Here is a 25727-nt window from a genome sequence, read left to right on the forward strand (position 1 = left end):
CCACAGTGACTATGAAGTGAGCAAGAGAGTTGAAAAGAAGAGGATGTAGAAAGAAAGTGCCTATCCCTACTGTGAGAAAGAAGAAAGAAATAAAGTGCCTATTCCTACTGTGATTCATGCTTTAGAAGCTGTTAGAATTGCAAACATGTCCTATGGAACTAGGGCAGGGAGCAGGGAAATTGCAAATGAAATAATGAAAGTGTGTATTGGGCAATTAGACAGCAGAGTAAAATGGCTGATTACTTCACTCCTAAGTAAAGAAGTTTAGTGAGTACTCGACATATTGCTGTATATACTGTATTTATGTAAGCTTAAGAGTGAATACTGTACATAAAATAAAACAAGGCTAAATAAATTTGTTCTTTTCCATTTGCCACCACAATGGACTGAAAGTATGAATTTGATTACGACCACACTTGTTCGTAACAACATAATTTTCAAGTTCCTTTGAATGATGTCATAGCCAGGTTCCACTGTATATAAATTGGCTAGTTTATTGTTTCTGCATAGGCAGTCTCAAAATCTGGAAATTTGTAAACACAAATTAAGCAACTATCTTTCAAAAATTGTGTTTGAATGCAATTTGTTTCTGAGAGCATCATGTTACACCTCGTATGAAATGCCGAACTGTCTACCAGAACATTTCGGAATGCAGCAGCATTAGGATTGTGATCTATCATTTCACAATATTGGTGTTTATGTTGGTCAGGATCCCACAACTGTTGTGAATATGAAATAAAGAACAGACATAATGTTCACTTGGCCAAGTAAGATTGAACAATCGCTTCAAATACCTTGAGTAAGAAAATGGCCTTGTCTGCATAAAAATGAAGTATCTACACCGAGATGCAACCATATTTGGAGCACCACAGACTATCAGTATGGCAGCCATTGTTGCGATGGGCAACAGAGAGAGGTGCATCTACAGTGTTATGATAAGTGACAAACTTGACACAGGAATGGTACAGCTTATTGTTTCAGATGAGTCCCTTTTCTGCCTACAGCGTCGCCATTGACATAGACATACACGTATGGGAGGCTCCGAGAATGATCAAATGCTACCAGATTGTTTTTTTCGTAGTTGTATGGGCTCAGCACCCGGCGTGATTGTGTGTGTGCTATTAGGTGCATTACATGGTATCTCTGATTTGCATAACCAGTAAGGTGGACAGTGGCCATTACATTTCTGAAGTGTTAAAACTGGTGGCTGTGTCCTGTCTTTGAGATTTTTTGTGATGCTGTCTTTCAGCAAGATGATGCAAAACCTCATTTTGCCCATGATGTCGTGACCTACCTTGATATACAGGGTGTTAGACTGTGTTCTGGTCAGCCTGTTGAAAACAGCTGGTCATTGTTTGTTGAGGACAAGTACACTAGCACTCATAAGCCACAACAACTGATGAACTGATTGATGAACTGTGACATAGAGCTGAAGCAGCATGGAATGTAAGGTACCTATATTTGTCATCCAAACTCAGTTCAACTTGATGCCCATCTGGGTTAGAGCCTTTGTTACTGCCAGTGCTGGCAGCTCTCTGTACTAAACATCACATCCTATGTACTTCCAAATTATCTACAAATTTAATCATGTATTCTTCTTACTGTTCCGTGGAGACACAGTAAGGAAAATTTTGTTATTTGCTGTGCTTCCTGATATCATTTTAATGGCCGTTAGTGTACAAGGGGGCTTCAAAAAGTAAGTTACACATTACTATAGCAGGTGAAGTAACTTCTATTGAAAGCTGCAGCACACTTCAAAGTGACACATATGCATGGCATGATTTTTCAAAATAGTTGCAAAGTCTCTCTATGCCGGAATGTTCAAACAGTTGTTAAATTCCTCAATGATAGAAATCTGCTCCTTGGTCATGGGGCCATTCAAAAAACTGCTATGTAAACATCCTAATTGTTGGAAAATCTTTTTCCCTCCCAGCTGTTCTTTCAGCTTGCCAAAAAAAAGCAAATCATATGGTGCAAAATATGGACTTCCAGATCACCGCCATCCATGTCTGTCCTATCTTGGTCAAAGTATTGGCATCATTTCGCTACAGCCAGACACAACATTGCAGTTCGTCGGTATATTGCCACAATTTCATCTTGAATCTGTGTGCAATGTAGTCATTTTGCCACACATAGTATCACATATAATGTCACACATACTTCAACTTTGGATTGTGTTTCCAAATTCTACGCCATTTCACTCTTACACAGTGATACACCTGTTACCCATACCACAGCAAATATGTTTTTGCAAGCAGCTTGGAGTCTGTACTCCTCTTCTGACAATGCGCCACTTTTGTTACACAATGGTCTTAGCATGGGATGACATACATAACTTACTTTCTGAAGTTCCTATGTTTATATATACTTAAAGTCAGCCCTTTGTGTAATTAAAATTGGTACATGAAATTTTTGATTTTTAAAAATTTACTTTGTGAGGTCAGTGTGGTGAGGGGGTGGGGGGGGGGGGGGGTGGGAGGGGGGGGGGACGTGTATAATGGTGGGAGACAGAGGAGTGAGACGACAGGCAAGGTACATAAGTTTATTGCTATCTCTTTAATATAGTGCTTATTCCAGTTTACTGTCAGCAAAATGGAGAATGAGAAGTCGTGTGTGAAGGTTGTTGTATATTTACCGAAACTTGCTAATTCTAGAACATTTTACTCCTGTTTTTACAGTGCACTGCGTGATATCATCCAGAACTGTTGGGTTTTCAATTCAATCAAGTGACTAATTATGTCATATTTTAACTACTGCTGTTTTGTTGGTAGCTGCTTACTGCGAAACTTTATTGCCTAGTTTCAGTGTTTCTGAAATGCATTACATTATTGATCTTTTTGCTGGTTTTTGTTTTTGTGCCCAACGTTTTCATTTCATTTTTCCTACATGTCCCTTTGTGGCATCTTTCTCTTCCAGCAGCTCAGATAATGTCAGCAGTCCAGTGCTCCACAGAGTTACGCTTTCATATTCATTCTTTTCATTCTGCTCCAAATGAATTGACAATCTGTTACTAGTCGTGAAAAGAAACTTGCAAAATGAAAGAAAGAAAAATGTGTGTGGGCCATTGAAGAGAGTAAGGAGTGGGGTTATTATTCACTTCATTTAGGTTTTTGTTTGTAACAAGGAGTTGATGAGAAAATGCAAACTCAATAGTGATGATTATAAAGAGAAACTTTGTGTGTGTATATGCCTGTTCCTGTCACTGTGCAGAATATGGGTCGATACTACATGGAGGCGGAGCTGACTTCGATGATCGGGTCTGATGGGAGCTCTGACTCACTTTGTGAGGTATACTTTGCCAATGCCTTCTTGTACAGAGTTATTTTTAAATTGCAGTTGCTTGTGGTACACCATTGTTTCTTAGCCACTAAGTTCAAATATTTGGTTTATTATGGTATTGGAAACATTTACGGAATGCATTTAGACAGATATTTTTAGATTTTCCATTTTATTTATTTTGCAGTTACATGCCATTATTATTGGTTTTATGTTGTTGCGTGGTAAGCATGAAAAGAATGGATGGCTACAAGTAGTGGAGTGACAAATCCCCCAGGTACTTTGCTAAACATAAGAAATTAGGTTTCCTGCAGTCATTGTTGTAATGAGCTACAGCACTTCATAGCACTGTTTAGCCATTGGTAACTTTCTTGTCGCCCATGTTAGTTTCTTTTTTTTTGTGTTCCTTACCTGTACTGGGTTATATTTTTTTCTGATTGTTAGTGGCTCCCTGATTAACTGTGTCAAATAACAAATGTATGCACCATCAGATTTGTTGAAACAAATATTATGTATAATATGAACTATGATAGGCTGCTACACACCACATAGAAGAGGCATTGAGCAACAGATACACATATTTAACAGTAGACTAAGCTATCGGGCAAAGTCAGTCATCAGATTTAGAAAAAATACACACACACACACACACACACACACACACACACACACACAGAGAGAGAGAGAGAGAGAGAGAGAGAGAGAGAGAGAGAGAGAGAGAGCCACTGTCGTCTTCAGGCACAGAAGCCAGACTTCAGTGGTCTGTAGTGGGAGTACAGAAGAGGCATGGGGTGGGAAGGATAAGGGATACACCAGAGTGGGGCTGGGGAAAGATGCTGTAGTGCTCCCTGAAGGTGTGTGCTGGGACTAGGAGGGGTTAGGATGGTGGTGTGGCATGTACGTGATTGGGAGGCTTTGCTGTATGTAGAGAGGGGATGGGGGGATGCAAAAAACAGTGAAAGGGCCATACAGGTACACAGGTGGGGGGAGGGGTCTATGATAGATGATGGTTGAGGCTGGAGTGGGAGCAGTGAAGGCCATTCAATTTAGTCAGTTGTTGAAGAACTATCAACTCATTCATTTGTAGTTTTAGGTATTGCTTGAGTTATTCATTTATTCTTTTGAGTGAAACCAGTCCATGGGTGCAACAAAGTGGAAACAATCAATTTTGTCAGTTGTAGTTTTACGTATCTACAGGATAATTATTTATCCATTTCTTTCGACTGGAAGCAGTCTATGGAAACAGCTGAAGGAAAACACAGTGCGGTCCAGCAGTTTCAGTTTTGAGTGGAAATGCTCAGTTCTGCCATAGATAAATTATTATCACTGACTGCATTCTGTTATTGCCTGTCAGCACTGTTGTTGCTGTTCTGATATTTACTTTCTATTTAGTGCCAATAGGTGGATTTTAGTTCAGTTTTTCACCCAGGTTTACAATCAGGCATGATCATTTATGTTCGGATCCAAATGCGCAAATTCTCAGTGGTGTGGGAATGGAAGAAATCGTGACTTGGTAAAAATTGACCCTCAATTAAAGAAAGTGAAAGAAAATTAATGAATGATGTTAAACATTTCTCACAAAAACACATTTGACGAGTAACCGTATACACTTGAAAAGTGAACAATTAGAGGAAGAAAAAACTGTGTCTTGCATACTTTCTGTTCATGTCACTTCAGCATTTACTGAAATAGTATGGGTGCAAACCAGTGGGAAGAGATAGCCAGAGCTTCAATAAATTCAATTAAAAAAGTATTTATTCAACGTTGTAGGAAAAGGTAGATTGCTATTTACCGTAAAAATGAAGCATTTAGTTGCAGGCAGGCGCAATTAAAAGACACTTGCACAAAACTTTCAGCTACAGCCTTCATCAGAAAAAGAAAAACACACACTGTTCATTCACACAAGCAAACACACAATTTCCAGCCGGTCATGCATACATGTATGAAGGAACATTGCATTGTAATTCAGAATAATACAGGCACTGCAATATCGTAGTCATCTGCCAACACAAGGCAAGCGACTTTGAAGTAATATGTCTTCCCTGTACTGGAATATACACATGGATGTATGAGTACAGGTTATACACACATGGTTGATGACATATGGAAGTTTGGCTCTGGCCATGAGTGTGCTCAGGTAGCCAAATGGTAAGGCAATTGCTTCCGATTAGCAGGAAATCTGGTTTCGAATCCTAGTCAGGCACAAATTTTCATTGTCATCACTCCATTATACAGCTGATGGTAGTACATAATCGCAACTGTGAATAAATTTCGTGTATATCCACAATGTTCGTGTAGAAGTTGATGCCCTCCTCTCCCCCACCCTTTCTCTCTTACAATACAACACATTTCACCATCACCAAGAGAACTGTTACAGTGAAAAAGATTAGTATTGTCAGAGGATTTTTGGAAGTGAAAACTGTCGTGCAATCTTTTGAATTTTGTGAATGTGGAACTGGCTGTTTCTTTCAGACAGTTGTATGCAAAATTCATATTGATGTTATATAATAGTATTTTAGATTTGTTGAATGTCATCTTATCCAAGCAGTTTTTCACAAAATATTGCCACCTGCAATGATGAAGATATAATTCAGTTTTCATTTGTGCATTTCTTCATAAGACATGCTTGTGGGGTTTGCCCTTACTATGTCATTTGTTACAGACCAGTGCTATAGTGACCTAAAATAAAATCAGCTATAAGAAACTCAATTTCTAGGTCTGTGAAGAAAAATTAACTGTTATCACTATAAAAGAACTATTCATCAGGGATTGCTTTCCTGCACTGTAACAAGTTTCATCAAATATGTCTATAGCAAAGAGGTCATACACTATCATCAAACGGATTTATTTTAATGAAACTTGACACAGCATAATTTAAGCAGAGCTTAACAGAACAGTCTCTGGAATCCTATCCCTACCTTTCATCTAGTTATATGGATAAGTTTTCAGTTTAGCAGTCAACTGAAACTGTAGCTTCCAGATTCAAATTTGTGTGACTAATAAACAGAAGAATTGTCCTTTATGCAAAAATTAAAAGATAATTCATACATTTAAATACGTTGGTATAGGCATTGAAATTGCTAATCTGTGTAGCCCCTCTGTCTGCATAAGACTCCCATTCTTAGCATTTAAGATTTTTCTGTAATATTGCACATTAATGAGTATAGAGAATAATATGTATGGGGTATTTAGTATACACTATTTTATACACAGAATCCTTCCAGACATCTCTCTGTTCTCAGAAAACAAAGTGGTTAATTGATCCGGTGGGGCTGGTTTGGTAACTTGATGTTAGTATCATGCTTGGTTGATTTGCATTTATGTTTTTAGTATGAAAGTGAATGGGTGCAATGCTTCTGTAGTATTAGTGTTAGCATTTCAGCACTGTGCTAACCACAGAAGTAGGATTATTAGCCATTGCTATGAAAATTTGTTTTCCTACATATACAGTTATCAGTTATGGCATGTTTAGTAACTTTTTGATGTTTAAACCTTTAATTTCAATTTGTAACAATTTATTACTGCCAGAGATTGTTACTATAAAACATTGTCTTTAGTTTCAGTTTCCATTTTATTTCTCATAGTGATTGCTGTCTTGTTTAGCAAGGTATTAAATGTAATTCCCTGAAGAAAGAGTTTAACTCTTTGTTTGCAGTTAATTATGTAACTGTTCTCATCTGTGTGTAGATGGAATTATGATAGTAGATGCATGTAAGTTCTTTGAACCTAAATTTCATATGTGTGTAAGGAAGTCGTCGAAAATCGTGATTGATGACTCGCTTTTCAGGATTATTACACATTTTCATCAATCATGGGGACAGATTGATGAAATTCATTTATTTTGAATTTCCTCTGTGACTAATGTTTGTGTTTAATAAAAATGTGGTTTATTTTGTGTGCTAATGTATTATTGGAGATTATTATGTGCTATATAACTCTTTATTTTATGAAAGGTACAGCGTACTCACCAAATTTTCATCTCCATTTTAAAGTGGTATGGTTAATTGATAGATTAGTTGATCTCCTTGTGAACTGGTCAGTTCATTCTATGATTGGGACTTAAGTGAAATGATTTGAATTTATTGCTGGGTTCAAGATGCTGCGATTTGGCTGACACACCTCCTGATACCATACACACATTCTCATGTGTGCACGTACATTCCTTCTCTCTCTCTCCCCCTCCGCCTCTCCCTCCCCCTCTCCCTCCCCCTCCCCCTCTCCCTCCCCCTCCCCCTCCCCCTCCCCCTCACCCTCCCCCTCCCCCTCCCCCTCCCCCTCCCCCTCTCCCTCTCCCTCCCCCTCCGCCTCCCCCTCCCCCTCGCCCTCCCCCTCTCCATCCCCTCCTCCCCCTTCCCCCCCACCCTTGTCTCCTATGTCTTTCTCTTTATATATGTTTGGATGCTGGGGTGTTAATCAGTGAGATTTTATGAGTTTATTCTTACTCTGTAATAACTTAACTGCAATTCAAACAATTATAAAACCTAACGTGAGAGTCCTTCTCAAAGTACACTGTACGGAAGATAATGCTGGAGTCTAAAAAATGGTGAACTGCGATGTGCTTGCAAGCTAGGTGCAGTTACAAGTGTGTCTGGCTTTTGACAGAATATACCTCATGTTTACACACATCTACACAATTAGACAGCAATGAACTAGTGTTCATGAGGAATCTGTTGGTCAGTTGCTGGTCTTTCATAGCCCACATTAGTGTGCATTATTTTCTTTGATGTACGTTTTTGAGAGTACCAATCAGTACAAGATATCCAGTTGTTGTTCACACCAGCTTTCCACTGCACACACTAATGTTATGTGCTGGGAATTTATCATGTGCAGATGTGCACAGGATGCTGCGATTGCTGCTGTTTTTAGAAAAAGCGTAAGGGATTTATTGTGCTGCTGACTATTTAATACCTAGTTTTTCATCATCATCAGCCATTTGACATCCACTGCTAGAAAAGGTTTCCACCAGACTTCTCGTTTCATTATGGTATTAGCTCATATGCAACCATGTCATTCTTCCATTTTTTCTAAAGTCATGAAACTTACTTTCTTTATTTCATATTCTCAATCATTTTTAATCTTATGGAATGTATCGGTGAACTTCCTTGGTTCATCAACCTATGTACATGTCTTATCCTACACTATACATTGATTTATAGGTGTGGAACCACTCTCTAAAACAGATGGGTAAACAAAAATTTAAAGTGAAGTTGTATGAGATGAGAGGAGGAGGAAAACTCGTGAGGCTGTTATCAACCATCTTTTAAGTCACCATCTTCGATGCAGCTTGTAATTTTCAAATGGAATGGAGTCATGTGACGTATCAAATAGATAGAGAATCAAATGTGAAAAAACAGTGGTGTCTTTCACTTGAGCATAACTTTATTCACTTTAGAGTTATTCTAAATTTTGTACAGATTGAGATAAATACTGGTGATAACACATAATATCTACAGGATGTGCTTAACGTGTTGTCCAGCATGTTGTAAGGTGGTTGTTAACTGCTACACCCATTCCTCACTGTCTTCTGTTGTAGCATTTGCCCTGACTGATCTATTTCTTCATTTTCCTGCCTCTTCTAGTAACATCTAAGATGAATCTTCATTGCTCACATACTTACTCCTAGTATTTGAATAGTTTTTGCAATAAAAATCTGTCTTACCAGCATAAGTTAAAATTGATAATATTTACACTTCCATTTCTTTCTTTGACTAATTGCCCAGTTGTTGTTTGTAACACAACCTCAACAGCTAGGTTGAAGCTCATTCTTCTGTCCATATTTGTTTGCAAAGAAATTTGTTTTTGGCTGGGTTCAACCTTGAGCAAAAGAAAAAATTGTTTGTTCAAGGTGGAACCTTCACTAAAAATTTAAAACCAAACAATGGAAGCTCCAGGTAGGTATATCAACAATATAGGAAAAGATAGATTGCTACTTGCTGTAAAGAAGACACTTAAGTTGCAGACAGGAACAATAAACAAAAAAATTCATATTGACAACTACTTGGGACTTCCTTGAAGGACTTACAGGATGCCATTTTCCTGCACTGATATTTTCTTCTTAAAAATGAAAAAATAAACACCTTATTTCATTATTTAGCAATAAGCTAATTTCGCTCCCTTGAGTATTTTCAAGCTACATCACAATAAAAATCATTATGCATACAACATGTTATGATTTACACATCAATGTGGGGAAAAGTAACTTGTGATGTCATTCTAATAAGAGGTTCTCACAGCTGTAGCAGGTGTAGGCACAGTGCATATGTTAAGTCCATGCATAAAATGGAAAAACGTGCAAGCAACACATGTGTCAGCTTTTGCCACTTTACCATCATACATCACACATAAAAATACATTAGTGTAACTAATGGAAACAAGCATTTTGGAGTTAACACCTTAAAATCAAAATTCTGCACAGTTTTCTTTCCAATGTGTTGTTAAACATTATTTTAGTCCACTTTCATACTTGCATTATAATGTTCTTTTAGTCATTGTTGAAGTTATCTGCAGTGAAGACACTGTATTGTCCCCACCTAAACAAAGGTGGCTTACCTAAGTGCCGTTAAAACAAATTCTTTTATTTTCATAGTTAAGGAACCTAAAGACTTTGTCCATCACTGCTGAAAATAGTTTTCTTGGTATGGAATATACTTGCTTAGCTGTTCCTTCAGTTATGAATTTTCTGCTATGTTAATGAAGTGCACTGGAAACTGTAGCGTTGTTGTATATGTTCTGCAATATTTTAACAAAGTTTGAATCAGTGCCTTGTTTCTCAATGGCTGTTAGTACATTCTTTCTCAAAAATCTGTGGATCCCAAGAGAAGTGGTGATTCATACTTTCATCACTGTTCTATAATTAATTCATGATTCAAATGGACTCCTTATAAAGCAACATTGTTCTTTTTCTTAATTCAAACTCAATGTTTATGCCATACATCTAATGATTAACTTTAGTGGATGACTTTGTGTTTCAGAGAGGGGGATGATATATGTACAGTTAGTTTTGTTCATTTCGTTTCTTGTCAAGCACAATAACTACAGTATTATTCCCTTCTTGGAGCACTGTCTGCCTCAGTAGATATTCTGTATAAATGTTTCTTTTGCATTATTTTCCTCCAGTTTTAATAATTCACATAGCTGCACCATTTTCTCTAAATACATTTCACTTATTCATAACTAAAATAAGTTTTTACAACTTGACTACTGTTACTTCTGGAATCTCTCCATTATCAATACCACCTCTTCGTGTTGCTGAGTCATCTCATGATAGCTTCTACAATATTTTTCACATTAATAACTGTGTCATCTTAACTGATATAATGTGATGTGATGTTTACCCGACACAAGGATTTAAATTTCCTTTTTGCTAAGTGCTTTCTCTCTCTCTCTCTCTCTCTCTCTCTCTCTCTCTCTCTCTCTCTCCCTCCCTCCCTCCCTCCCTCCCCATCCACCCTCCCCCACCCTCCCTCCCCCACCATCCCCCCTCCCCCACCCTCCCTCCCCCACCATCCCCCCTCCCCCACCCTCCCTCCCCCACCATCCCCCCTCCCCCACCCTCCCCCTCCTTCCCTCCCCCACCATCCCCCTCATTCTCCCTCCCTCCCCATCTCCCTCCCCTCTCCCTCCCCCTCTCCCTCCCCCTCTCCCTCCCCCTCTCCCTCCCCCTCTCCCTCTCCCTCTCCCTCTCCCGGAAGTACGACTGACATCTCTGCTCAAACTCTTTGCCTTTACAAATGTCTGCTTGTGTCTGTATATGTGCGGATGGATATGTGTGTGTGTGTGTGTGTGTGTGTGTGTGTGTGTGTGTGTGTGTGTGTGTGCGTGCGTGTGTGTGCACGTGCGTGCGTGCGAGTGTATACCTGTCCTTTTTTCCCCCTAAGGTAAGTCTTTCCGCTCCCGGGATTGGAATGACTCCTTACCCTCTCCCTTGAAACCCACATCCTTTCGTCTTTCCCTCTCCTTCCCTCTTTCCTGATGAAGCAACCGTGGGTTGTGAAAGTTTGAATTTTGTGTGTGTGTGTGTGTGTGTGTGTGTGTGTGTGTGTGTGTGTGTGTGTTTATTTGCTTCATCCTGACCCACAACTTCTTCACTGCTTCATCCTGACACACAACTTCTTCACTTTCGACCTTCATCCTGACCCACAACTTCTTCACTTTCGAAAAGCTTCATCCTGACCCACAACTTCTTCTTTTTCGAAAATTCCTGATGAAGCAACCGTTGGTTGCGAAAGCTAGAATTTTGTGTGTATGTTTGTGTTTGTTTGTGTGTCTATCAACCTGCCAGTGCTTTTATTTGGTAAGTCACATCATCTTTGTTTTTAGATATATTTTTCCACGTGGAATGTTTTCCTCTATTACATTCATATCATTGTATGTATGTATGTATGTACGTACGTACGTACGTACGTTTGTCCTCCAGTTCATGTTCTTAGCTATCATAGTGTGTGAAAATGGGGAGTAAACATAACCTTAGTGACAGTTTTAGAGAAAAAAAGGACAATACATTTTGGAACACTCATGTGCCATCATTTGACATTTTTTGGGCTAAAGTGAATAGTACAGTGTTTAATCTCTTATGTTGTATGTTGAAAATTGGCATCATGAGGCCATTATCCCATATCCAGAGGCCTAAATTATAAATTATGTTCTTGGTACTGACAGACGATTTTGCAATTTCCACTGTTGCCACCAGGATCTACTTTCTGCACTGGATAGAAGTCCTCCACACTACAGTAACACACTCTCTTCCTTTAGTAATAGCTAGAATGAGAGAGATGGATTGGTTTTAGGGGCATCACAACTGCCATAGCACTTGCATGGCCACCACTTCAAATTTAAGGAGAATGGTCACAACATTGATGCTTTACAGTGTCAGCATGGTTGATTAATGATGCCAATTACTTTCCATGTGAATGTGATGTGTCTTACATGGCGCAGACTATTAGCACAGTGGAGGAGAGACGTGAGGAACGTTAGTGAGACACCTGACTAAAACTATCAAGTGAATTAGTCGTCACCAAGCACTGCTTTAAATGTAGTCATGAAATGAGATATGCTGAGACTAGTGTCATTGTGAAGATGCCAAGTTTCTGGGACAACATGATTATTTGAAATAAAGATGTTGAGAAACCTAATACCAATGCATGGAGATTTCAGTTTAAACAAGGCTTGGGGTCTGGCACTCAATTCATTAAGATCTTACTGCCATCACATCCAGTAGAGCTGGGCATCGCTGAAAGAACGTGTGTTTCATTGAATATGAATGCAGGCTCTGAGAAACAGAACATCATCGTAGGGTGTAGTGGGCATTGGGAGCTGAACTCACAATCAGCAGTAAATAGCAGCACAGTCTAGTTGGAGTCCAGGCAGAGCGGACACATTACGGCACAATTCACAGCACCTGAAGATGATGATTGGGTCAGTGTTCGAAATATTGTGCAAAACTGGAAACAACAACTTGGCTATATGCTTGGAAGTGCACACTTAAAAGATTGAGTATTGTTTAGGCATAGACTGTAGTACCATTGTTGCTCACATAGAAGTCATGTAACTGCCAATATTCGTCTGTGTAAACAGAAATACAATAAAGACAATAGCTGCAGAGAAATGTCATTGTTTTTCATTCTCAGCCACATTTTGGTTCTCATATCGTGTCCTGTGACTCATTGAATAGTTCTTTGCATTGAATGTAGGGTTAATTTTTTTCTAGACTGTCACAGTTATCATGTATGCTTCGTGTGATTGTTTCTGGACAAGTTACAACTGGATGTGACTAAGTGTTTACCATGTGTGTTAAATATATATTGATCTAGTGTGAAAGTTTCAGTGTATTGCAATATCAATTCCATTTTTATAGTCCTTGGACATTCCAACAAATGATTCAACAGTTGGTGAGAGTGAAAGTTTTGAGCAGAATGTGGCAAAGTTCAACCTAAAATTCACCAGTCTCTTTACTGGACTGCTGGATGGTATTCGTGAGCTTCCTCGTGACAACAACAATGAAAAACTTATCAATCTGATGTACAGGTTAGTATTTTCCTGTATCATATTTCACTAACAAATTTGTTGTTTACAATGGGCTGCTAGTTAATGGCTGTGACTATTAGTAGGTAATACATAAAAATTATTTGTTCACTACTTCGGCCACTTTTATTTTTAACACCACTAAACATTTTGATGACCATGTTATCACCAGATAACTTAAGATTCCAGAATGAGGTTAGGGTTAAATTAAGATTGTTTTACTCTGATCTTGTAAGTGTGTGTGTGTGTGTGTGTGTGTGTGTGTGTGTGTGTGTGTGTGCGTGCGTGCGTGCACGCGCGTTTGTGTACACGTGTGTGCGCCATAGGCTTCTGTTCTGGGTCCACTGCTTTTCTTGATATACGTCAACTGCCATAAAACATTTCTGTTTGCAGAGGACACAAGTGTTGTTATGAAAGACATTGGACATAATGTAAATGGTGTGGGTAATGAGGTAGGAAAATAAAATAATCATTTTCTGAAAATGTAATATAATTGCATAAACAAAAAATCTACTTACAAAATGGCAGTAGGAGAAAACACAAAAGTTAACGAAACATGCAAGTTTTTGGAGCCATTGGCTCCATCTTCTGGCACAAGAGCTGATGGGAAGGGAGAGGGATGAAGGAAACCTTGCCATTCCTTTTCTGTTATCCCTCTTCCTTCACCTTCAACCCTGCTGCCAGGAGGAGGAGCCACTGGCTCTGAAAGCCGCCGCCCCCCCCCCCCCTTTCCATTTTCTTAACTTTTACCTATTTTTTTCTGCCACTGCTTGGTGAGTAGCTTTATCCAGTTACAATAAGGTAGTCAGTATCATCGGAACATGGGTTCCAGAGACCAGATTAACGCTTAACTACAGGGAAACAGACCATTTTAAATTTCTGTGTGTGAGGGTAGATGGAAGATTTTCTAGGAATTGTGACATTGAAGATCTTCTGCTGAAACTGAATTCTGCTGTCTTCAGTATAAGAATGATGGCCACTGCCAACACAGAAATGAGTTGGATTGTTTACTTTGCTTACTTTCACTCTATTCTGTATGATGATATACATTTTGGGGCAGCTCTGTGGGCTCACCAAGACTCTTCTTAACTTGGAAAAGAGCAGGCAGACTGATCAGCATTGTCATTTTGAAAAATTCTTGTAGGCTGTTGCACAGGTGTATGAATCCTATCTCTGCAGTCCCTATAAATACATCCAGCATGAGAATTGCTACTTAAAGTATAGACTCACTCGGAGGAAACATTCCGTGAACACTAGATGGAAAAAGGGTGTGCACTTGGATAATACTTCCTTAAACAGTGTACAGAAGTGTGTACACTATTCTGCAGGTTTCATTTTCAGTAGCCTTACAGCTGAACTGAAAAACTTGAGTGATAAACCCTAAGTATTCAGATCCAAGTAGAAAGAACTTGATCTCCAACCCACACAGATACACCCCTTTTGCCTCCAGGAACAGTGAAACAACTATATGATTTCCAGTTGACCTGTGAGACATTTCTTTTTGCTCCAGTGGAAGAGAATTTCTGTCTGTGACATAAAGTTTCAATATGCTAGATTTCCCCAGAGGGCTCAGATCTCTTTTGTGATTATGTGCCTGGCCACCGTGGGGCCCCAGCTCTTGCAGTGCTACTTCCATTTCCATGCTGCAAGTTGTTCTTTCTGCTACTCTTTTTTTCCTTTCTACATTTTCAGTGGATGGTCTTCTTGGTGCCAATTGTGCTTGGATCTGGTTTGTGTTTTGGTAACTCATTTTCTTACCTTGTGGCCTTCTACCTTATTTCATTATATATTATATGGTCACCTTCTTGGGTTTGATTTGATTTTGCTTTTCTAAATTTTACAGAAATGTGGATTGTGCATGAAAGGTCGCCCAGTGTGGCATATATTCCACCATTGTGCCTTTCTCTCTTTGCACTGTTCTTTCTTGCAACAGTACAGCCAGTCCATCGTAGTCGTGGGGGGGGGGGGGGGGAGGTAGTTCATTACCTGCAGGGTGGTAGCCCCCTTGCCCTTGACCACACAGGGATCCACACTGTTGGTGCCTGAGCTGGAAACTTGACATGCAAGCCAAGGAGTATGTGCCCATCATGGCTGGGGCACAGGCACTCTGGGTGATGGTTTACTACACAGGTAACCATTGCTGTTGTGTCCATAGGGAGAACCCCCATTTGGAGTGGTCATACCATGGCAGAAGATTAGCACATGAAGTGAATTAAACTTTCTCCCGCTGGTGGCGGCACAACTCCAGCAGTCTCTTCTGAAGCTAAGACATATTGCAATGTGGAGAGGTATGCCAGCAATGTTCCCTTTCCTGGAGGCATCGTGGGAGAAACATAGGGCTCAGAGACAAAATGAGAAATCCTCCTCCCCCCACAATACTTATTTTGTTTTAGGATGGACAGGGATTCCTTTCTTACTACAAAGCCTTTGTTCTTCATTGAACATCTTGAGGATAGGTTTGGGGAAGTGGCACCAATTTAAAAAATGGAAAGTGGTTCCATTCTGCTTAAAATGGCCTCCCCTGCTCAGTCACTGGCACTGCCCACCTGCGACGAACTGGGTGTTATTCCTGTCACTGTAAGTTCCAAACAATACTATAACAACAACAACAACATGGTACAGGGTATCGTTTTCCACTGAGATCTCCTTTTAAAGACTCGTGATGTACTCCCCTCTGACATGGAGTGACAAGGTGTGCATTTTATCCATCTCCAGCGAGAATGAAAAGACGACAGAGTGGATACTGGAGCCTTCGTCTTGGCCTTTGAAAGTGACTTGTCACTTCAGAATGTCAAGGTGATGGTGTATCACAATGATGTCAGGTTTTATATCCCTCCTCCTATTCAGTGCTACAAAGCAGGTGATTTGGACACATGTCTTTGCATTGCTATGCCAGCTCAGTCTGTAGGGATTGTGGCAGTCAGTTGCACACATATGCTCCTTGTGGCCCCCCCTCCTCTCTCTGTAAACTGTGGGGGAACACAATTCCCTCTTTTCAGCAGACTGCACCATTGTCAAATGTGAATGCAAAAAGAAAACCCAGGAAGACAAGACCCTTCATCGCCTTACATATCAAGAGGTTAAGAGCAAATGTGATTGCCTACATCTTACACTTATGACGATGACATATGTTGCCGCTACGACGACATCGTCCACTGAAGTGACTGTGATATCACTCTCCATGGCTTCTTTGTCTGGCCCTCAGTGCCACCTGATTACATCTGCTCCTCTGGTGGTTGGAGGTCCTCGTCCTGCTTTGGGAGTGTCAACTCCCTATCTGGGACATCAGTCCCCAACCCCCAATCAGAGAAGCAAAGCCCTCCTTGCACTCCCTTGGGATGCTCCCTTCCCAGGAGTCTGCTGATCTGCAACTGTATACCAGCCGGAGGCTGAAGGAGCCACAGGTTGCAGGTCATAGGACTTCGCATTCCTTCTCTGTCCCAGAATCTGGGGCTGACAAGCCCTTAAGCCCTTGCAGCCCCTGTTGCCCAACCCCGAATGTTCTGCCTCTGCATCCCAGAGAGGCAGTGTTGGTGGTGGCCTATATGTCCCCCTCCCCCTCCTCCACACACCCTGATCTGGAAGAAATGTGTGTTAATGATGTATCTTCACAACCAGTGGTAGTGGGTGGCACTGAGGCATGACCTGCATCTTTGGTCCCCACACGCCCCCACAGGATACAGATAACATGATCCTCCAGTGGAACTGTAGCCACATTTTCTGCTACTTGGCTTAGCTGAGACATCCTTGGTACACTTCCCCTGTTTTTTGTGTTGCCCCAAGGAAACTTGTTTACCAGTGATGTGGGCCACTACCCTCCATGGTTATTATGGTTATTGGGGCTATTTTAAGAACTGCACTGACTGTGAAAGAGCATCAGGTTGTGTTTGCACATACGTTCTGTACTCTGTCTACAGCAAACACATGCCACACAACATGACTTTGGAGGCTGTGGTTATTCGTGTAAAGACGTCTGTGGAATTTACCGTCTGTAACGTGTATCTCCCTTTCAATGTTCAATGAGGAATTGTCCTAGTATGCTTTGCACAGTTTTCTCTCCCCCCCCCCCCTCTCCCCCTCCTAATATGGAGTGACTTAAATGCCCACTATCCTTTTTGTGGGGGGTGAAACTATGACCACTGGCTGCAGTAAAGCTACTGAAAACTTGCTCGCAAAGCTCAATGCTTGCCTCTTGTATACTGGTGTTCCTGCACACATCAGATTGCCATATGGGTCTTACTCGGCCATTTACTTTTCTATTTGCAGCCCAAATCTTCATTTTCTGATGTTTGCACTCCCTCACTGTCACTCGCCTGCATATCCAGGTGTCTCCAAAGCTGATAGGGATGCTCTCACCACCGCCATCGCCCTTTGCACCCAGCCACATGGAGGTATCAGTGCAGTTATCCGAAGCACAACTGCAGCCATTCTATTGGCAGCTGACTCAGCGATCCCATCTTCCTTTGCCCCCCCCCCCCCCCCCTCCCGGTTGGAAGACAGTACCTCGATGGATCCCCGAAATTGCTGTGGCCATTAGAGATGGAAGCGGACCCAACGCCATAATCAACATCTGTCAATGGAGTACCTCATTGCCTTTAAACAGTTCTGTGGCCAGGTCCACCACCTAACAAAACAACAGAAACGATAATGCTGCAAGTGGTTTGTTGCTACCATTGGACCATGTACCCCTCCTTTGCAGATTTGTGCAAAGATTTGACTCCTCTATGGATGCCAGTGCTGCGGGTGTACCTGGTATCTCGGTGAATGCTGATATCTACACTGATCCAGATGCTGTTGCCAATCATTTTGCTTTTCGTTATGCTCAAGCCTCTGCATCTGAAAATTATTGACATGCATTTCGTGTCCTCAAACAACAAGTAGAGCTACTTCAATTACCATTTACTACACATCAGCTGGAACCTCTTAATGTTCTGTTTAGTGAGTGGGAATTCCTCAGTGCTCTAGCTCTTTGCCTTGACAAGGCTTCAGGCCAGACCATATGCACAGCCAACTTCTCAAACACTTATCAGTGCATTGCTAATGTCTCATCCTTGCAATTTTCAACAATATAGGTGTTGAGGAGGAAGAAAAGAAAATATTGTATGCTGATGACATGACAATACTAAATAGAGCCCAAAATATGGAACAGCTTGAGAGAGGAGCATACATATCTGCAAATGTCACAGCTCAATGGCTGTTGGAAAATGAATTGGTTATAAATCTAAAAAAAGACTATGTGTGCAGTGTTTAAAAACAAGGAAAAGGCTGTAGACATGGATTTAGAGGTTGATGGAACAAGGCTAGAAGAAGTAGAATGTGCTAGATTCTTAGGTATTCTTGTGGATAATGAACTGAAATGGAAAAAACATACTAATAATGTCTGTAAGAAACTGAACTCAGTCACATTCTTAATGATGCAGCTATCACAGTATTCAGACAAGAACCTTCTGTGTACAGTGTATCATGGACTTTATGAACCGTACTTACAGTATGGAGTGACTGTGTGGGGAAACTCAAACAAACAAGAGACAAAACGAGTGTTCACATTATAAATATATAAAAAGAAAAAGATAAAGGCGATTAGGACCATTTTAAGAAGAAAGACCTCTTAAATCGTGCAGAAACTGTTTCAAGAATTTAGGTATCTTTACTTTTTCATCGTTGTATATATATACAAAACAATAATGTACATCACAAAAGGTAGTGAGGACTGGATTACAAATGCTAGTGTACACACCCACAATACAAGAAGGAAGAATGATGTACGGAGCATACCCCACCGACTGGCAATGCTAGAAAAAGGACCCCAGTACTCTGGTATCAGACTACTAAGAAGTCTGCCTAAAAACCTGCAAGATAGTGTACTTCACAATGACTTTCCAAAGAAACTTAAAGACTATCTCATTGAAAAAGAGTTTTACAGTGTTGCAGAATACTTATGCCATTAAATTTGTATCTACTGTTATCCATTATCAATGATGTAAAAATGTAAGCTAAAGGTGTAGAAAAATAAGTGATAATGAACGGTAATACTTTGACATGTCCCATATTACACGTACATTTACTGTACACAATGTAATCTTACAGGATCAAATAAAATTCAATTAAATTAAATTCAATTCAATTCAACTGTATCTAGACCGAGGGTAAGTTCCCGTCACAGTGGCAAGAAAGTGTGATTGTCCCAGTACTGAAACCAGGTAACCACCCCATTCAGATGGGCAGCTAACATCCAATTAGCCTCACAAATGTACTCTGCAATTTTTTTGAATGTACGGTGAGCTGATGACTATGTTAGTACCTTAAGTATCGGGGTCTTTTGGCTCTGTTCCAGGGCAGTTTTCGCCAATGCCATTTTACTGCTGACGGTTTGGTCTGCCTGGTGACTGCTATTCATTTAGCTTTCGACTGGCTTCAACATCTTATTGCTCTCTTCTTTGAATTGCACAGGACTTGAGACATCCCACGCATCACCACATCCATGCAACCCTCCATGAGTGGCGTCTCAGGCGCCAACTCTTGATTTTATTCAGAACTTCTTGTCTTGCCGTACTTTCTGAGTTGAAGTTGGTGCTTCCTGTGGTACTCTCCATGTACAAGAGAATGGGGTCCCATGTGGCTCTGTATTGAGTGTGTCCATTTTTCTAGTTGCAATCAATGGTCTAGCAGCAGCTATGTGATTTAGTGCCCCCTCCCTGTATGCTGACGACTTTTGTATCTACTATTGCTTCTCAACTGTGATTGCTGCTGAACGTCAACTGCAGGGAGCCGTAACAAAAGATGCAATCCTGTGCTCTTGCCTGTAGCTTCTGGTTTTCCATCACGGAGACATGTGTCGTGCTCTTCTGTCACCATCATACTATCGCTCCCCAATCAGAACTGTACCTCGAAGACCAAGTGATCCATGTGGTGGAGTCCTATCATTTTTTTGCCGTTGGTCTTCAGTGCTCGGTTGACATGGCTTATCATCTTCACCAACATAAGCAAACATGCTCTTTGCTGTCTTAGTAACACCAGGTGGTGTGGAGACCACTCTGTACTTTTGTGGCACTTCAAACTTATGATCCTGTCTTGTCTCGATTGTGGGAGCCTGGCATATGGCTCAGCATTGCCTTCAGCATTGCAGATGCTGGACCAAATAACCCATTGTGGCGTCCAACTTGCAACGGTGCCTTTTTTACCAATCTTATGAACAGCCTAATCGCAGAGGCTGTCATCCCACTCTTACAGATAAGGCGCCTATTGCTGCTGCTTAACTGTGCAATACACATTCGCTGCTCCTCTGAGCATCCAAACTACTGTGTCCTTCTTCCTAGTAGGAGATCTACCTCCGACAACAGAGGCTGAGGTCTGGAGTCACAATCACAGTTCACATATGGAGTCTGTTCTGAACTCCATCTTTCCGCACTGTCATCTCTTGTTAGGGAGAAATTGTGTGAGCCCCCAAGGTGTGAATCCTGCCCTCGAAGCTGTCTCAACCTCTCCTTTGTCGAAGGCTTTTCACCACCTGTTCCTGAATGTCCTTGACAAATTTCCAGGCTCAGATGTGGTATACAGTGATGGCTTTACAGTTGATGGATAAACTCGTTTTGCCTACACAAATGCAAGACAAAGTGAATGACATTTGCTGCCAAATGGACACAGCATATTCACAACAGGATTGGTGACCATTGCTTGACCCCTCAGCCACCTTCGTTCTTCCACTGGTGAGTCATTCTTAATGGGCAGTGACAACTTGAGTAGTCTTCAGGCCTGTTGACCAGTGCTACCCTAGACACCCAGCAGTTATGACTACCCAGAATCACCTATAAGACCTTCATCACGCTATAAGGTTGGTAGTCTCTGTATGGACCTGTAGTCACATTGGGATCCCAGGGAATGAATATGCTGATTGGCTTACAAAGATAGCTATCAGGATGCCAAGTATGGGGATGGGATTACCAGAATTTGACGTTCAGTCAACTCTACTCTGACAATTGTTGGAGACTTAGAATGCAGATTGGTGTGCCCTAGCTACTCCAAATAAACTGTGAATCACAAAGGAGACCATGATCTTGTGGCAGTCTTCCTTCATGCTTCTTGCAGGGAATCCACTGTCCTCTGTCAGCTTCACATTGGCCATACTTGGCTGACACACGACATCATCCTCCGATGTGAGGATTCACACCAATGTCGGTATAGTGCCCATCTCACGGTGGCCCACATCCTACGGACAAATTTGGCCACCTTATGGTGAAATTTTATACTTACTGACACTCTATCTCTGGTGCTAGCAGACATTGCAAAATCAGCTGATTTTGTTTTGTGTTTTACCCGTGACAGTGGTTTTTACTCCTCTCTGTGACATAGGACACATTAGCCTCATTGGCTGATTGAGAGATTAGAGGAGTGCTCCGTGACCTGTTCTGACCCGAGGGGTGCATGGCTGCCCATATTCGGTGGGCTAGCATGGCTCCTGCCTTTCTCATCATTTTAGTTGTTCTTACTCTTTTACATCAGTCATTGGTTTACAGACTCGCTATCATTGTTCTTTTTCTTGAGATTTTATCTTGTCCGCGTAGCTAGTTTCCCTGTGGTAATGTAGGGTGTAGAAGCACTGGTAGCATGCAGAGGGTGCGTCTCCGATCACATAATGTGTCCTGGGGATTCCAGCTGCTTTCTGGGTGGGGCAGTTCTCCCACTTTCACCCTTTTGCCCATCTCACTTCTAATTGCTTCTATCTCTTGGTTTTCTTGATTCTTGGATACAGTAGAGTCCATTGGGTTTGCATTTTGTGCACTTCCTCTCTTAGGGACTATTCCCTGCTTGACACACAAAGAATTAAGGGCCTAATGACCTCGTAGTTTGATCCCTTTAACCCCATCAATCCAATCATCCATCAGTATACATTATATTAACAGAGACAATGCCACATTTTGACATGAGAACTGTTGTTTATTTAAGAGATGACCTGCCTCCTTATAGTAGCTCATGGAACAAGGAAAGTGTGCATATTAAAATTTGGTGAGTTGTCAAGCATTTTAGAAAAATTTTTACAATTAAGGCTTCAATGTTTTTACAAAATGTCCTTTTTTAACCAGCTAATCAATCAGCTACATAAAAGCATGTACAGTTGTCTTTTGTAGTGGAAAATATTTGCTGGCTTTGTAAGTGAGCAACAAGCTGCGCTTTTCCTGTTGTATTATTTTAATTCTTGCACATTAAATTTAAAGCAATGTTTTATGTAGAGATTATATCAACAGTTGTTAATTTTATATTGTTATGTGTGAAAGTATGTGGAAACGAATCAGATTTTAACATACATTTTAATTTGTAAATTTGGAATTTCTGAAACTCTTGGCCACGTTTGTATTATTTTATTAATGACATTAATAACCATGATTCCTATGATACATTATTAGTTTGGTGCTACGTATAAGTTAATTTATGTTCGTTGTTACCATCATTTTTCACAACCTATAATCATTTTCAGGCTTGATTTTAATGGTTCCTACAGTGACCAGCTAAATATATTTGGTTTGAGTAACTCATCACATAAACTCAAAGAAGGTGAGACATCGGGATGAAATATAGTCACCTGATTCAAGAATGATGTTTTTTCCCAGTGCCGAGTCTGTAACCTGCCAGTTAGTAAGACTTAACTTACAACAAATTAATTAACCTCTGTGTAGTATTGTCATTAGGATTTTATACAAATTACTATTATAAATGAGATAGTTAAAATATAATTTTAATCATTCATGTTCTTTGTTTCAAGATAGCAATAGAGCAAGTTTGAAAGTAGATCTGAAAATAAATTGTTATATGTAATACTAAAATAATGTTTGATAAGCAGGTCACAAAGAAAATGGTACAAACAGTGAAGTCAATAGAAGCAGTTTGTGAGCGTTTTGTGTTTAGGTCTGGACAGCAGTAGAAATAAACAGAAGAGTGCTTTTAGTATTTCAGTAGAGTTTTCAAGTCTAATCTTCCAATGTGCCAGGAAGGGTTAGTTTCTATAAGTATGTATTACCAGTTATGAATTAACAGCAGTGATACAAGGAATTTTAATACGAAACACATCCAAATACTACGGGTCACTCAAGAAGCAAAGAAGAGGTGTGAGTTGGTAATTACTAAGAGAGATAGGTAAAGAAACAAATGAAACTGATAGAGCAGTAAAGAAACAAATGAAACTGATAGAGCAGTAGATAAAAGCAGGGTGCAGCAGAATGGTAGGAAGAGGATTTTATGTGAATCAGAAATAAAGTCATTGCTCCTTGGTAGCATTCATGAGAAGGGTGTAGTCCAAGCAACAAGAAAGTTGGGTTCAGGGTTCCAGATCACAATTTATGTGAAATCTAATGTGTGCTATAGCCAAGTCATAAAAGGACCATAAAGCATTAAAAATAAATGTGATAGAGGAGGATCAGGTATGGACGGCTGGGAGCAGGCAGCAACTTAGCCAGGAATGTGAGGTACAGCATCAGAAGTAACATAAACACACTAGGAGCAGCAAGTGTGAACACAAATGTAGTTCTGTATAGGTTCTTTAGTGGAAAGATCAGTCTTTTCTTAACAAAGCTGTTCAGCAAGTTATTGGGAATTGGTAGGGTTACTGTATTCTTCAGACAGTGCTTGTATTGTAGCTGTTGAAGTTGATGAGGTGAAAATACGTGAAGCATGGCCTGCTTGCTTAGTAGGAAATGGAAAGATGGGTCAACAGATTTGTTAGTCAAAAGAATTGGGGGAAGGGCGAAAGTTCTGTAATAACTTTTAAGAGAGGTTAACCTCTATATCGAGACGTCAAGATATTAAAATAACTGAAATTCCAAATAATGCAGAAATAGCAAAATTGTATAGTACTTCAGTATTGTGCACCAGAATATTAGAGGCCTAAAATAACATTTGATAATCTATATGAAGTAGGAATTTAGTTATATTTGCCGGTCTGAGCAGTATGTAAATACAGGAATATTGTTGTTGATTTGTCTTCAATCCAAAGACTTGCTTGGTGCAGCTCTCTGAGCAAAATAGAACAAAAATGATCAATGTTATTCACAAAGTATTCCTATTGCAGCAGTAGCATGGAGGAACATGGACTAGTGATGTGTGTGAAAAAGTATTGCAGACTCAGAATTATGGAGATATATAGTTTTTGCACAGAACAACAAATGTACAAGCATGTGCATATAAAGTCATTCTCCCTAAACAGCACAATTACAGATTGAAACTGGTAAATTTTGATAAGTTCTTGCAACATTTGGAACACTATTATGTCACCTGTCTGTCAGGAGGTAAATAATAATTTGAGGTGATTCCATTATTAATTTTTGAAGGAGTTTGAGCAAAAACAGGAAATAGAAATTTTACTTAACAATTACCAGTCTAACCTCAGCTGTAAACTTTCCCACCAGAATTATACACCTTAATAGGAAACATTAATGTGCGTGAGGAGGACATAGTTAATAGTGTTCAAACAATGGAAACTTCAGGTTGGAATATCAACAAGGTAAGGAAAAGATAGATTGGTATTTACCGTAAAGATGACACATTAAGTTGCAGGCAGGCAAGATTGAGACACTTACACATTAGCTTTTGGCCACAGACTTCACCAGAAAAAGACACACACACACACACACACACACACACACACACACACACACACACACACACACACACACACACACCCCTTATTCATTCACACAAGTAAGCACACCTAATGCACACATGCCCGCCAGCTCTGGCAGATTGGACCAGATTAGTAGAAATCTATCTTGTCCTTACTAGTGTTCATTCAGCTTTAAATGTATTAAAATAGTGGCAAATTATCCACAGCAGAGAACATAACAAATCTAAATCAGGTGTAACCAGGAAAACCATTAGAACTGTCAATGAGCTCACAACATATACTTTTAGAAGGAACCTGCAAAGCATCAACTGGAATGAGGTGTTTGAGGCAATGGATGGTAAAATCTAAATTTATTACATTTTTAAATAAATTCCTCTTGCTTCAAAATGTGTTTCTCAATGAAAAATGTGAGATAAGACACCAGTAGTGTATCAAAGAAATCTTAAATGGTATAGGGCATCACAGTATCATGTATCATATATCACCATATGAAATGGTTGGGACAAGCACATAGGCGCAACCACTTCCATGCTATAGAAGGTATTCGTATTTATTAAGATAATTATAAAAGAAACAAAAAGCTTGAATGTTGTGTTGTAGATCAATAATTATGAAAATAAAATCAAAGCATTATAGTGTGTAGTTAGAAGGGAAAGTTTATCAGGGGACAAGATGATTTAATAATGAAATATAATCACCAAATGGTCCACGACATTAAACATGTAACAACCCTCTTCAGCAACCACTTTCTAAACTCAGTACAATCAGCTAAAAATAAAAAGGGGTAAAATATATCAGTAGCACAAGAAGTCGATCAACT

General features: G+C 40.1%; 1 protein-coding gene across 2 annotated transcripts in view; it reads left to right on the plus strand.

Moving 5' to 3' along the window:
• The window catches only part of LOC124621947 (gamma-tubulin complex component 2-like), a 181304-nt gene extending 158066 nt beyond the window's left edge, over positions 1-23238 (plus strand). Inside the window, exons 14-16 of one of the 2 annotated variants that reach the window (XM_047147461.1) lie at positions 3211-3288; positions 13130-13299; positions 22769-23238. In XM_047147461.1, coding sequence (XP_047003417.1) covers positions 3211-3288; positions 13130-13299; positions 22769-22862 — 342 coding nt within the window. In that variant the 3' untranslated portion in view covers positions 22863-23238. The remainder of the gene's footprint in view (positions 1-3210; positions 3289-13129; positions 13300-22768) is intronic. The other variant, XM_047147462.1, reaches the window with a different exon arrangement.
• Positions 23239-25727: the final 2489 nt, after the last annotated feature.

This window comes from Schistocerca americana, chromosome 7, assembly GCF_021461395.2.
Source record: "Schistocerca americana isolate TAMUIC-IGC-003095 chromosome 7, iqSchAmer2.1, whole genome shotgun sequence".
In the NCBI taxonomy this organism is placed as follows: Eukaryota; Metazoa; Arthropoda; class Insecta; order Orthoptera; family Acrididae; genus Schistocerca; species Schistocerca americana.